This window comes from Aulonocara stuartgranti (genome assembly GCF_965226115.1).
Source record: "Aulonocara stuartgranti genome assembly, chromosome: 3".
Taxonomy (NCBI): Eukaryota; Metazoa; Chordata; class Actinopteri; order Cichliformes; family Cichlidae; genus Aulonocara; species Aulonocara stuartgranti.
In genome coordinates this window covers 476395-489370 of record NC_138941.1, presented here as the reverse complement: position 1 = coordinate 489370, position 12976 = coordinate 476395, and the positions used below count along the sequence as shown (strand labels likewise).

Below are 12976 nucleotides of genomic sequence, written 5' to 3'. Positions count from 1 at the left end.
TAAACTGGTGATTCTCCTTCTCTGCTCCATTTCCTCTCTAGACTTCCTGTTCCTAGGAGGGATTTGATTGGCTGAATGTCCTTTTAGCCTTTCTTTAGTTCTTTGGGTGCTAAGCAAAGAGGAAAACACACGAGTCATGTGACGTGACATAAGGAGCGCTCTGATTGGTTGGGATTGACAAACTATGGTGCTGTTTGCAAGCTTCGCTTTGCAGAGGCAAGAAAATCTCTTAGATAGGGATGAGATGCTCCACAGTGACGTTTCCACACTTTGGAGCTTCTGAAGTGCAGATGTTTGGAAACGCTGCTCCAACGTCTGGTTCAAACACTCAGATCACGTGACCTCAGCTGCCACAGGTGGCATACCTGCGGCTTCCAGGCATTGCCAGTCTCGGGAATTCCCATTTTTCATTGACTGGTCTTTTTGACCCTTTTAATGGCTGAATGATGCTTTTATATCACTGCTTCAGTTTATTCCACACACATTCAGTCCTATCAGCAGAGAGAGAGCCACACACTGTCTGTAACATCATTAGAAGATCTCAGTAAAAACAGTAAAAACTGCTTCAAGGACTAAATCAAACAGGCACCAGGGGTCCGTTCTTCATACCTCACTAAGTAAGTTAGCTGGATTTGATTGTTGACGATTTCGCGTGATCCTGGATCGTTCGGTTCCCCGAAGCTCATCCGGGACTTGCTGTCATAGCAACAGATCTGTAAGCGTAAACCTGCTCGGGAGCAGGTTTACTTTATGTAAACAGGATTAGATCGCGGCCACGCAGGTATGTCCGCGTCATTTATACGAAAGCAACAGCGATATTCCACCACTGTTTCACCATAAATAAATAACATCAATGTAACTAAAGATAATGCAGCACTTGATCCTTTTATTGATTTCACACAGATACATACAGGTCATTTCCTAAAAAAGGGAAATGAACTATTAACATTCTATTACATGTATGTGATTATTACAGATGTAATTCATATTTCAGAGTAGTAATTGTAAATTACTTTGTGTAATCAAGATGAGAGACCACGGCTATAAAAGCGAAGGTGGATTTGGGAAGTCTGTCGCAGTCATATCCTGTCCGTTTACGCGAGCAACCCATTGCGGAAGGTGCAAGATTGATAAGGAGAGTCCTCAGAATCCAGCGTATATTGCGGGACAGACAGGATCCTTTAGCTCAGCGCGACAGTGTGCTCATAGAGAGATATCGATTTTCCCGTGAGGGTATTATTTACTTAACCAACTTGTTGACGAGGGGGTGCAGGACCACCACCTGTCTTTTTTTGCTCTGCCCTTTTCTTGGTTGCTGTTATGAACAAACAAACAGAGTATTACAGGGTCTCTTTCCAAGAGACTAAAAGCAATATAAGTGATAAATATTACCATTCTGTAGAATATTCTTATATTCCACTTTTACTTGTTCCCATGTTCTAGTGGGTCCTGTTGTGGCTCTAATGTGAAAGGGGATATAATGTAACATAATGTAATATAATATAGTGTAATATAATATTGGATAATATAGTGTGATATGATAAATCTACCCTACCACCTACTGGTGTTGGCCAGAGGGGCCGATGGCGCGATATGGCAGCCTGGCTTCTGTCAGTCTGCCCCAGGGCAGCTGTGGCTACAACTGTAGCTGCCTCCACCAGTGTGTGAATGTGAGAGTGAATGAATAGTGGTATCGTAAAGCACTTTGGGTGCCTTGAAAAGCGCTATATCAATCCACTCCATTATTATTGTTATTATTAAATTACTTACGAGTTTGATTTGTCAGCAACTTCCTGCCAGCCCTCTCTCCTTGCTTCTGCAGCCTTTGCAGTGTTCCCTTGCGTTCTGATTAAACTCTGAAACTCCTGAAATCCCTCACTCAAGAGTTCTTGCTCTGCTGCCAAAAAATACCGAGCGCGCTCCTTCGACATTTTCGCCGACCAATCAAAGGGTTGCCGATCAATGTTTCTACTATCGATGCGTAGCCCCTTTTACGACACCCAGTGATGTCACATTACTTCATCCAGCTGTACTAATCGTCAACAACAGGTGTGTTCGGAGAACCGGAATAGCGAGCTCACGGTTAGCGCGATGATTTGGTCTTGGATGTGTCATTTGATCTTGGATGTAGTAAGCGAGGTACGAAGAACGGGCCCCAGTTTTCAGCTCTGTCTGCGCTCTACTTTTTTCTACTTACAACAGAAAATAGGATGTACTGCATTCAGGGATATCATCCTCACTGTCAGCTGTTACTCACAGACTGTGTGTAGAAATACAGAAAATACTGATCCTATAAAAAGGAAAGCTAGAAAAACACATTGATTCCAGGCTCTATTTTCCTTTTTGAGTCTGTCAAATCCAACAGGACTTGTGCAGGTTCACTATGAGCCAAACTCCAGACTGACAGTGAAACATCAGGCCAGTGTTAGAAGGTAAAGTTCAGGAAAGTTTTTTAATGGTTCAGAAGATGTTCAGCTGAGGACGACTTAAAGATGTGCGTGAAATGGAGGCTTCTGATTGGTCAGAATGAGCCTGTGAAAATGGGACAAACTTTGTATAAAGAAAGAAAAGACATTTAATCTTTTCATGGAAATGTATCTTTTTCAAAGTGATTCCAAATCAAAGCTAACGCCACGCCAGCTTGTAACTTTGATTGACAGTGTGTAGAACTGATGACACAAACTCCCAGAAAACCTCAAAGTCAACATAACGCATCCAAAGCTTCATGGCTGGGAGCAAAACATGAGGCCAACAAACAGCTGTAAACCTGTGTGCCTATTACAGTAAACACAGCAGTCTGTTATGTTTGACTAAACTGATGTATTGTGTGTCTGTAGTTGTGTTGTGAACTGTGCTGGGCTCGTCTGTGTCCCCGTTTCACAGAACAGCATCTTCAAGATGGCACAAATGCTTCCAGTGTTTCAGTTTGACGAAGCCTGGCTTTGCCCATCGCTGCTTTTAAAACAGTGTTTGTGCTGCCAAGGACATCTTGTATTGGTCTCATGTCATGAATGGGAGTGTTTCAGGAGGCAGACTGAACCTTTGATGAGTTTGGTGTCTTAAACTGAGGAATGAAAGGACACGAGGAACAAACTAAAGAGAATCTAAAAGAGGCCGGCAGCACATGAGGAGGAGAAACTGACACTGACATAAAGACTGAGGGAAGGACAGAGCCATCTATACAGCTGAGGTCAACACAGGAGGGTCATGTGACACAGCTGAAACTCATCCAGACAACGTCTGACACCAGAGACCATACTTACCAAAATAAAACAGGTTATAATGAACAAAAATGAGTGGAACAGCGGAGTGAACTGAGCAGCAGGAGGGAGGGCGTTTCTCCAAAACATGTGTCCATCAAAATTATGGACAGTCGTGTATATTAAGTAGACTTGTTCAGATTTGTCCAACACTTTTCTCTGTCAGTGTTTCACAGAATATCATCAAAGAGTCATGATAGTTACCATTAGTGTCACTGTGGAGATGCTTATTCCAGCATCACTGACTTCATGGTTCCAGTTTCCATCACTAAGGACTACATGTAGTGATCCTGCTGTTAGCCATGTTAGCATGTTAGCTCCAACAGGTGGTCAGTGTGAGAGCGGTGATATCAGTGACATCTAAACAAGGAAGGAAGAGACTGTTGAAGGCAGCGAGCTGTGACTGCTGTGAACAGTGTCCTCACACTATTTTCTCCCTGTGTCAACATACATGAGGCTGCTTCAGCTGCAACACACCACAAACACCTTTATACAACTAAATATACTCAGAGCGCACTGCTGTGGTTGCCGTGGTAACCATCCATATATCCAGCTGTTTGGGGCCGAGTCTGCTTCCTCATCCTAGGGAAAAACCCTCAAAGTTTCATGTGTTTTTGACTTGAAGCTTTTTGTGATTTGGTTTTATTTGTTGTTCTACACACACAATAATGAAGAGCACATGTTTATAGTGACACATTCAGACCAATGACAACAGTCCATTCACACTGACCTCCTTCCAGCAACTTTTAGGACAGCCAATAGCAATTTTCCTTACTGAGGAGTTGGCAACATTGCCAGGAGCAGTGGGTGAATGGCAGCATCACCATGAAGGATTAGAATAAAAATACATCATCATCCACAAAGAAAACCAGTCTGAGTGTCTGATGCTCTCGTTATAAAACCGCAGTCGCAGCTTGTGGCTACATTTAGCTGGCTTGCTAGTTAGCTGATTTGTTCGTTAGCATGGAGCTAACCTAACTCACTAGAACATTTGATGCTAAACTGTCTAAACTGTGTGAACAGCTTTCATTGCTGCTCTGTGTTACTCTCCAGCCTCTCTTTAACTCAGTCCTCTCAGTTTTTTCCTCGTTACAAACTAGAAAACCTTCTTTTTCAGCTTTTCCACACCCGAGCTGTGGCTAAGGTGCTACCAGCATGCAGGCTCGGTCTGTGTCACTCAATAGTTACACTCCTCACCCAGACTAACACCACTCCACAAATTCACCACTAGGAGGCGCTAAAAGACCACATACAGTGAGATCATCACTAAATGTCTGCTGTGTCTGACGTAGGGTTGCCAACCGTCCCTTGAATAACGGAATCGTCCCGTATTTAGAAAGAAAAGTACACGTCAGTGGCGCGGCTGCCCCTCTGTGGGTCTTCCTTGGTCTCTTGTGTTCTGGGGGCCTCTGGATGTCTGGAGTTTTGATCTCCTCCACACCTGCTTCATGCCCTGGAGGACGGGGCTGTGGCCCCCCCCACACCCTCTAGCAGATCATTACATGAAGGAACCTTTTAAAAAACAAAAAACAAGCGCGTCCATGCTCACAGGTGTACACACGGGTGATCACACCCACAAACTACACCCTTTTTGGCTCCTACCTCAAAGCACACTGTGTGCTGTTGATCTTATGTGCTGCACAATAATGTTTAATATTTAGTATTTACTGTCATATTCCCATATATCATTGTGATGTTGTTTATTCTATTACTCTTGTTCTCTTCTGCTTGTTTTCCTTTTTCTTTCTCAGCAGGTGATCCAGGTGATCGATAGATGCATTTTTTTTTTCTGCTCATTCTGTTGGTTTTTGTCTTTTGCCCTTCTCCCCCGTCCCTCTTCTCAGCTGTTTCTCTTTCCCTCTTTCTTTCTCCCCTTCTTTCCCCCAGTCAAGTCTGTCCCGTATTCAGCAAGTGAAAATAAAATAAACAATAAAAGGTGAATCAAATGGACCATTATGGCAAGGCTGGGATGGTCAATTTGGTAAAGTAAATCCGTTGGGCATCTTTCTTTGCCTTTAGACAACAATTCTGATGCAAAAGAGCCAAAGGGGACAGGCAAAAAAAAAAAATAAATAAATAAATAAATAAATAAATAAAAAGTACACGTCCCGTATTGAGCTCCAAAGGGACGCACTTTGTCCTGTAATACAGAGAGAATCAAAAGTAGTCTATAAATGTTAATGGAATTAACGCTTTGTTTGAAAACATAATTCCCAGCCCCTCTCCTGCTTTGTGACCAATGACCTTACGCACGAGTATGACAATTCAGATTACCACTTATCTCATTGGTAGAGGAAAGGTCGCTCGCTGAGAAAATACCAGAAAATACCAGAAGACAACAGATGACCACAAAAAGAAGCATGGCCAACAGGGAAACAAACGCTGACACTGCGGTGCAAGTCTCGGACGACAGTACACCTTCGACCAGCAATGTTTGTACCCCACCGAGAAAGAAAAAAAAAGGCTGCATAAGTGCAGGGAGGAATGGGAAAATGAAAACACCTCGCTGGAAAAAGTGCGCGATAACACCTATAAAGCGCACTGCACTGTGTGCCGTCGCACTTTTTTCATAGGCCATGGTGGACTGGCAGCATGCTTCTAGTGGTGGGCACATGAGTGGCATGAAAGCTCAGGGAACCCTTAACCAATTTGTTGTTCACCAGGCCATGGCAGCAGAAGATATGGTATGTAGACATTGTTGTTGTTTTTAAACCCTCTGGTTAAGGTTAATGTGAGCATGTGCAGTGAATATCAACTCTATGTGGCCAGAAGTGTGATAATATAATTTATTTTGTGTAATAAACAACTGCAAGGATAGATGATTACAACGAATAGATGACTAATACATAAAAGTAATACATAGATTAATAATGATGATGAGTTAAGATGCGTAATCATGGGAACAAGCAGGTTTACAAACACGAGCAGCTGATTAGCATTAGAAAAGCTGAAATAATACCTCAACTGAAGCCAGCTGCACTAAATGCACTTCATGTGGACTGTTATAAGAATGTTTTTCTTTCTATTGTTTTCTATAAATTTATATAATTTTAAGTTAAGCAGGACAGAGTTCTTTTAAAGAAAGATTAACTTATATTCTTTAAAGTTAAGCATGACAGGCTTCTGTTTAAGAAAGAGACCTGTTTTATTGTGTTAATGTTGTCATTTTGCGCTACAAATAAATGGCTAAATGATCATTTGTTTCCCATGTGTTCATATCACAAAGAATATGCATCATTAAATCAACTTCAAGTCAAATGGTTAAAAAAATAATTTCACACACACAAAAAAGAGCTAAAAAATTCACCACACTTGGAAGGGTGGAGACAACTGGGTCGCCCGGCCCTGGCCACGAGGTGTCCCAGGAAGTTGGCAACCCTAGTCTGACGGTGACTTGGGTTTTTACTAACTGGCTACATGAGCATGATTAGCTGCAGTTCTATCTTTGTAAAAGAGACTCAGCAGCAGATTAGAACCAAACAGAAACATTTCTACTTTTTCTGCAGCACCAGCTGGATGCATGGAGCCTAAACTCCAGTGACAATGAGACACATACAGTGTGACTGCTGTGACTTTACAGCTCGGCCTCATTCACATTGGACTGTGGGAGGAAGCAGAGTATCTGAAGACAACCCACACACACTATCACCCTTATTTAGAGAAGTATAATGAATTAGCTGATAAAGTAATAAATTATTTGATATTTCAATGAAAATACTTTTTAACAATTGTTTAGAAGTCAACAATAATAGTTAAATAAAAAGAAGCGTCAAATCAATAAACACGCAATAAAACCTTGTACAGCTGAAACTCATGTAGACAATGTCAGGGGAGGAAGTAAAACTAAACCTTTGACACCAGAGATGAAAACTACCAAAATAAAACAGGAAGTTAATAACAACCATGAGTGGAACACCTGAGTGAACCTAGTAAAGGGAGAATACATCATCATCCACAAAGAAAACCAGTCGCAGCTTGTGGCTGCAGTTAGCTGATTTGCTACTCAGCTTGGAGTTAACTCAGTAGAACATAGAATGCTAAACTGTCTAAACCAGGGGTGTCAAACATATGGCCCGTCGGCCAAATTCAGCCCCTGAGATAATTTCATATATCAGTTATTAAAGAATTTTCAGGGTTGCTGATATTCCATGGCAGCAGGGCTGGGACTTTATTCTGATGGACACATCATGTGGCCAATCACATTAAGAGACAGCCTGGGATCATGCCACTATTTAAAGAAAGGGATGGGGGCAAACGTTCAGAAGAAAGCAAGCTTAGTGGTACAGGCCTGGTACACACAGACACAGGTTTAAATTCAAGCGTGTCAGGAAAAAGTGAAAGCATAAAATGAGCAGCATCTGGCTGAATTTCAGTGATATTGGAGACCACAAAGCTGAGTGCAGAATTTATAAATTAGAAGCTGGATAAAGTGATACCCATTTTCCATTGTGAAGGACAAAAGGTTTCAAACTTGTCCAGGCCTTAAGGTCATGTCCGTTCTCTTCTTAGTGGTAGTAAATGTATAAAATTAAGACTAATGAAAACACTGAATTAAAATTGCTTCCTTTAAAAAAACCAAGCTTACAGTTCAGTTTTGAATACTACATATATAAACTATATATAACAAAGTGCCTTTGAATGGCAAGGATGCAGAAATGTCTGTATGTAGCACAGAGCCAGTGCTCACGGTCTGAATGAGTGTCACAGACCTGAATGTGCATTTAAAGAAATTTATAATTAAATTTCTAATTATGATCTTCAGCACCCAACACCATGACTATGTACATATTGATGGGTGTAAGAATATTTGTGTTGTGTTCTGTGGATTCAACTCTGCAAACTCATCAGTAATTTCATCAGCAAGTTTCTACTTAGACAGCAATAAAACAGAAAGCAGTTCCCAGGAACTACTTCTTGTTTTAGAATCTTTCAACATAAGAGTACTTTGCACATCAGAACACCCCCATATCTCCTCTTATTAAAGGATTACCTTATTATTAATTTGCTAATTCTGCCAGTTGATTACAAAATGCTTGATCTCACCTGAGAGTTTCCAGTTTGCAGTGTGGATTCTTCAGTCCTTCAGACAGAAACTTCACGCCTAAATCCTGCAGGTTATTGTTACTTAGGTCAAGCTCTCTCAGATTAGAGGACTGAGAGCTGAGACCTGAGGACAGAGCTTCACAACTTCTCTCTGACAGGTTACAGAGACTCAGTCTGAAAAATTACAGAAAAACAATTTAAAAAAACTTACTTTTGATCAAGTGTAATGAGATTACATAACATTTAGCAATATTCCATTCTCTTTTTGTCAAGAAAGTATCGAGCAACATGTGGAAACAATCAGAGAGAGAACAGAGCAGTAAAAGAACAGTGGATAGTTCAATAGGCTTTTGGTATCAACAAAACGTGTCAAATTTCTTTATTTTGTCATCGTTTAAGAAGAGTTCATGATTAAAACTCAGATAACAACTCAAGGCCAGGTCTGGGTGTAACTTTGATGACAGTTACACCCAGAAAAATTTCAGAAATGCCGACAGGTATTCAGTATTGAACAAAATGAGTACTGATTATCACTTAACAGTTGTATACACTTTTCAGACACCAGCACTCATAACTGTGGTTTTGGGGGTTATTTTGTTAGTGGTTTTAGTTGATCACACCTGCTTTTTGTCAACGAGCATATGAATACAAATGTACTTACAGAGCTTTGTTGGAGGCTTTGACCACTGGCAGCAGCCTCAGAAGAGCCTCCTCTGAAGCAGAGTATTTCTTCAGGTCAAACACATCCAGATCTTCTTCTGATGACAGTAAGATGAAGACCAGAGCTGACCACTGAGCAGGAGACAGTTTATCTGTGGAGAGACTTCCTGATCTCAGGGACTGTTGGATCTCCTCCACTAGAGAACAATCATTCAGTTCATTCAGACAGTGGAACAGATTGATGCTTTTCTCTGCAGACAGATTCTCACTGAGCTTCTCCTTGATGTACTGGACTGTTTCCTGATTGGTCTGTGAGCTACTTCCTGTCTGTGTCAGCAGACCTCGTAGGAGAGTCTGATTGGTCTGCAGTGAAAGACCCAGGAGGAAGCGGAGGAACAAGTCCAGGTGTCCATTTGGACTCTGTAAGGCCTTGTTCACAGCACTGTGGTGGAAGTGTTTCTCTACAGATTTTACTTCTTTTTCAGGTTTTTGTTTCCAAAACAATATAGACCATATGGACTTTGTTTGTTGTTGTTCCAGCAGATTGAGTCCAGAGTTGATGAAGGTCAGATGGACATGAAGAGCAGCCAGAAACTCCTGAACACTCAGATGGATGAAGCAGAACACCTTGTTCTGGTACAGTCCTCTCTCCTCTTTAAAGATCTGTGTGAACACTCCTGAGTACACTGAGGCTGCTCTGATATCGATGCCACACTCTGTCAGGTCTGATTCATAGAAGATCAGGTTTCCTTTCTGCAGCTGATCAAAAGCCAGTTTTCCCAGAGACTCCATCATCTTCCTGCTCTCTGGACTCCAGTGTGGATCTGTCTCAGCTCCTCCATCATACTTGACCTTCTTCACTTTGGCCTGAACCACCAGGAAGTGGATGTACATCTCAGTCAGGGTCTTGGGCAGCTGTCCTCCCTCTCTGGTTTCCAGCACATCCTCCAGAACTGTAGCAGTGATCCAGCAGAAGACTGGGATGTGACACATGATGTGGAGGCTTCGTGATGTCTTGATGTGGGAGATGATGCTGCTGGCCTGCTCCTCATCTCTGAATCTCTTCCTGAAGTACTCCTCCTTCTGTGGGTCAGTGAACCCTCTCACCTCTGTCACCATGCCAACACAGTCAGGAGGGATCTGATTGGCTGCTGCAGGTCGTGTGGTTATCCAGAGGCGAGCAGAGGGAAGCAGTTTCCCCCTGATGAGGTTTATCAGCAGCACATCCACTGAGGTGGACTTTCTAGGGTCAGTTAGGATTGTAGTTTTGTGGAAGTCCAGAGGAAGTCGACACTCATCCAGACCATCAAAGATGAACACAACCTGGAAGTCTTCAAAGCTGCAGATTCCTGCTTCTTTGGTTTCAGTAAAGAAGTGATGAACAAGTCCCACCAAGCTGAACTTTTCCTCTTTCAGCACATTCAGCTCTCTGAAAGTGAATGGAAATATGAACTGGATGTCCTGGTTGGCTTTGTCTTCAGCCCAGTCCAGGCTGTATTTCTGTGTTAAGACTGTTTTCCCAATGCCAGCCACTCCCTTTGTCAGCACTGTTCTGATTGGTTCATCTCTTCCAGGTGAGGCTTTAAAGAGGTCTTCTTGTCTGATGGTTGTTTCTGGTCTGTCTGGTTTCCTGGATGCTGTTTCAATCTGTCTGACCTCATGTTCATCATTGACCTCTGCAGTCCCTCCCTCTGTGATGTAGAGCTCTGTGTAGATCTGATTCAGGAGGGTTGGGTTTCCTGCTTTAGCAATGCCCTCAAACACACACTGGAACTTCTTCTTCAGGGTGGATTTAAGGTTACGATGACAAACAGCAGCTGGAAGTTCTGAATAATAATAATAAAAATACAACTTTAACAATCACATTTACAAAATGCTGATGACAATTTCTGACCCACTGAGAAATGACTGAACACACTGGTGTCACAAGTGTCTCATTTATCCAGCAGCTTAAACCTTTAGATAAATCCTCTTACGTCTCTGCAGACGGTCAGCCAGCTCCTCCTGCTTCATTCTCCTCAGGAAGTCCACTGTGATCTTCACAAATGCCTCTCTGCTCCTCTGCTCATCATCCTCCCTCTGAAACTCCAAGCACTGGGGCTTATTTGGATTCAGAGCCTTCTGGATCTTCTTCAGCTCATTCTTCACAAAAGTGATGATGTTGTCCTCCAGCAGCTGGAACAGAATACTTTATGAATGACCCACCACTCTGAACTTTAGTCCACACAACATCCACTTCTTTACGATCAAGGGGCATATCATCCACGAACTCTTTACCAATTATAGGTTTGACTTTATCTGATTAACTGAGACTTTGTCCACAACTCCATGATCCCAAAACGTTGATTCTGTTCATATGAATGCAGCGATTTCAGTGGGAGAAACATTTCACTGGTGTTCAGAGCTGAACTACCAACAGGTTGATGATCAAAGCCAGAAACGTGGAGATGTTTCAGGTGACTGAGTTGATCGTACAGACAACTGGTCTTAAAGGTTCACTCTGTTTACACATACAGATCAGTATTTAAGGTTTGACTCTCATCATCCACTGGGGCACAAACTGGGCGTCATCAGGACGCTACAACACAGAACAAACACCATCCCCACAGACACAGCAGCCAGCGAAGCAGAAGAACTTCACATCAAGAAGGTCCTGAGTAAATGTGAACGCTGGTTTGAGGGCGGAGTCAAGGAGGCCATTTATGTGAAAAGACCATCTCTGAATGGAGGAGGGGCCTAAGGGTACAACTGTCACCATCTTACATGCTGTGATTGCAGCCATTCCCCAGCTCTCTGTGAACTGGACTCATGACCATTGATCAACAACCATTGATCAATGGTTCTGACAGTATGCGTACCAATGATCAATGAACTGACCTCCCAGCCCATTGTTCCTTCAGTGGGCTGGTTTCAGTCATACAAATGTCCTGTTTATGAGATTGAAACCTGCAGTCAGCTGAGACTGAAGAAGTCACCTGATGATGATGAAACGTTTCTCCCACTGAAAACATCCAGATGAACAGAATCAAGCTTTTTGGGATTTACGTACCTGGATGATTGAGCATCAAGACACAACTCTGTGACTTTTCTCAGATGAATAAATCCTCTCCTCCAGCTTTGTTTACATCTACCAGCCCTGTGGCGCTGCCCAGGGACAATAATCTATGTGAGAGGTGGAAAGTCATACAGGTGTCTGCTCCTGCCTTCAGTTATTTTATCTACTGTGTGTCAACTGGCTGAACCTCCTCCAACTGTCTACTGTCTCCCTAAACTCAACAATGACTTAGTGATCTATCCATTCTCTGACCAAACACATCCTGCTGCAGGAGGTTAACATAGCAGCCAATGATGATCCCACTCACTGTGAACAACACATTTGGACCTGATTTGCTGCTCTGGTTTACACGTGAACTTCCACTGCTGCTGTCACCAACTTGAGAGGCTCTACAGAAAAACTGGACTTGTCCATAAAAATCATAAACTACATTACAAGGACAGCATTGCTCAATCAACTCTAATTACTACTGACATGTTATCTCTTCTAACTAAGGTACAGACACTCAAACTTGCTGCTTTCAGTGAGAAGTCAAATGTCTGAATATGAGCTGGAAGCTGCTGAGAGTCCTCCTCCTTCCCGTGGGGTTTACTTTCTCTACTACTTTCACTATAAACACGCCCCTTTCATGCACCTGCAGAGGGCCACCAGCAGATGGAGCTGTCTTAAACAAATCCACTTGGATAGTTAGCTGTAGATGACTTTATCAGTATGATTGTAGGATTTTGAGTTATTCTTCAGATTTATTTAAACTCTTATATTGTGCACAAGTGTTGAGCGACCCATAATTTCTCTGTACTTTTCATAAGAGCAGCCAGACTTTCAGCTAGTTTTTCTTTTTTAAGAGCTCAAAGTTATTGAAGAAACAGTTATTCAGCTTCATTCCCACTGATCTCGACTACAAACTGTTTCACTTTGGTTTCTGTTTAAAGCCTCGATGTTTAAAACGTTTCCCTGT

General features: G+C 42.3%; 1 protein-coding gene across 9 annotated transcripts in view; it reads right to left on the bottom strand.

The window, feature by feature from the left end:
• The window catches only part of LOC309702191 (protein NLRC3-like), a 90340-nt gene that overhangs the window by 20494 nt on the left and 56870 nt on the right, over nucleotides 1-12976 (bottom strand). For 5 of the 9 annotated variants that reach the window (XM_082526691.1, XM_082526694.1, XM_082526693.1 and 2 more), the window contains one exon: nucleotides 8304-8477. In XM_082526691.1, coding sequence (XP_082382817.1) covers nucleotides 8304-8477 — 174 coding nt within the window. Of the gene's footprint in view, nucleotides 1-4956; nucleotides 5401-8303; nucleotides 8478-8964; nucleotides 10790-10939; nucleotides 11139-12976 lie in introns of those variants that run through there. The other 4 variants (XM_082526696.1, XM_082526688.1, XM_082526689.1 and 1 more) reach the window with 2 other exon arrangements.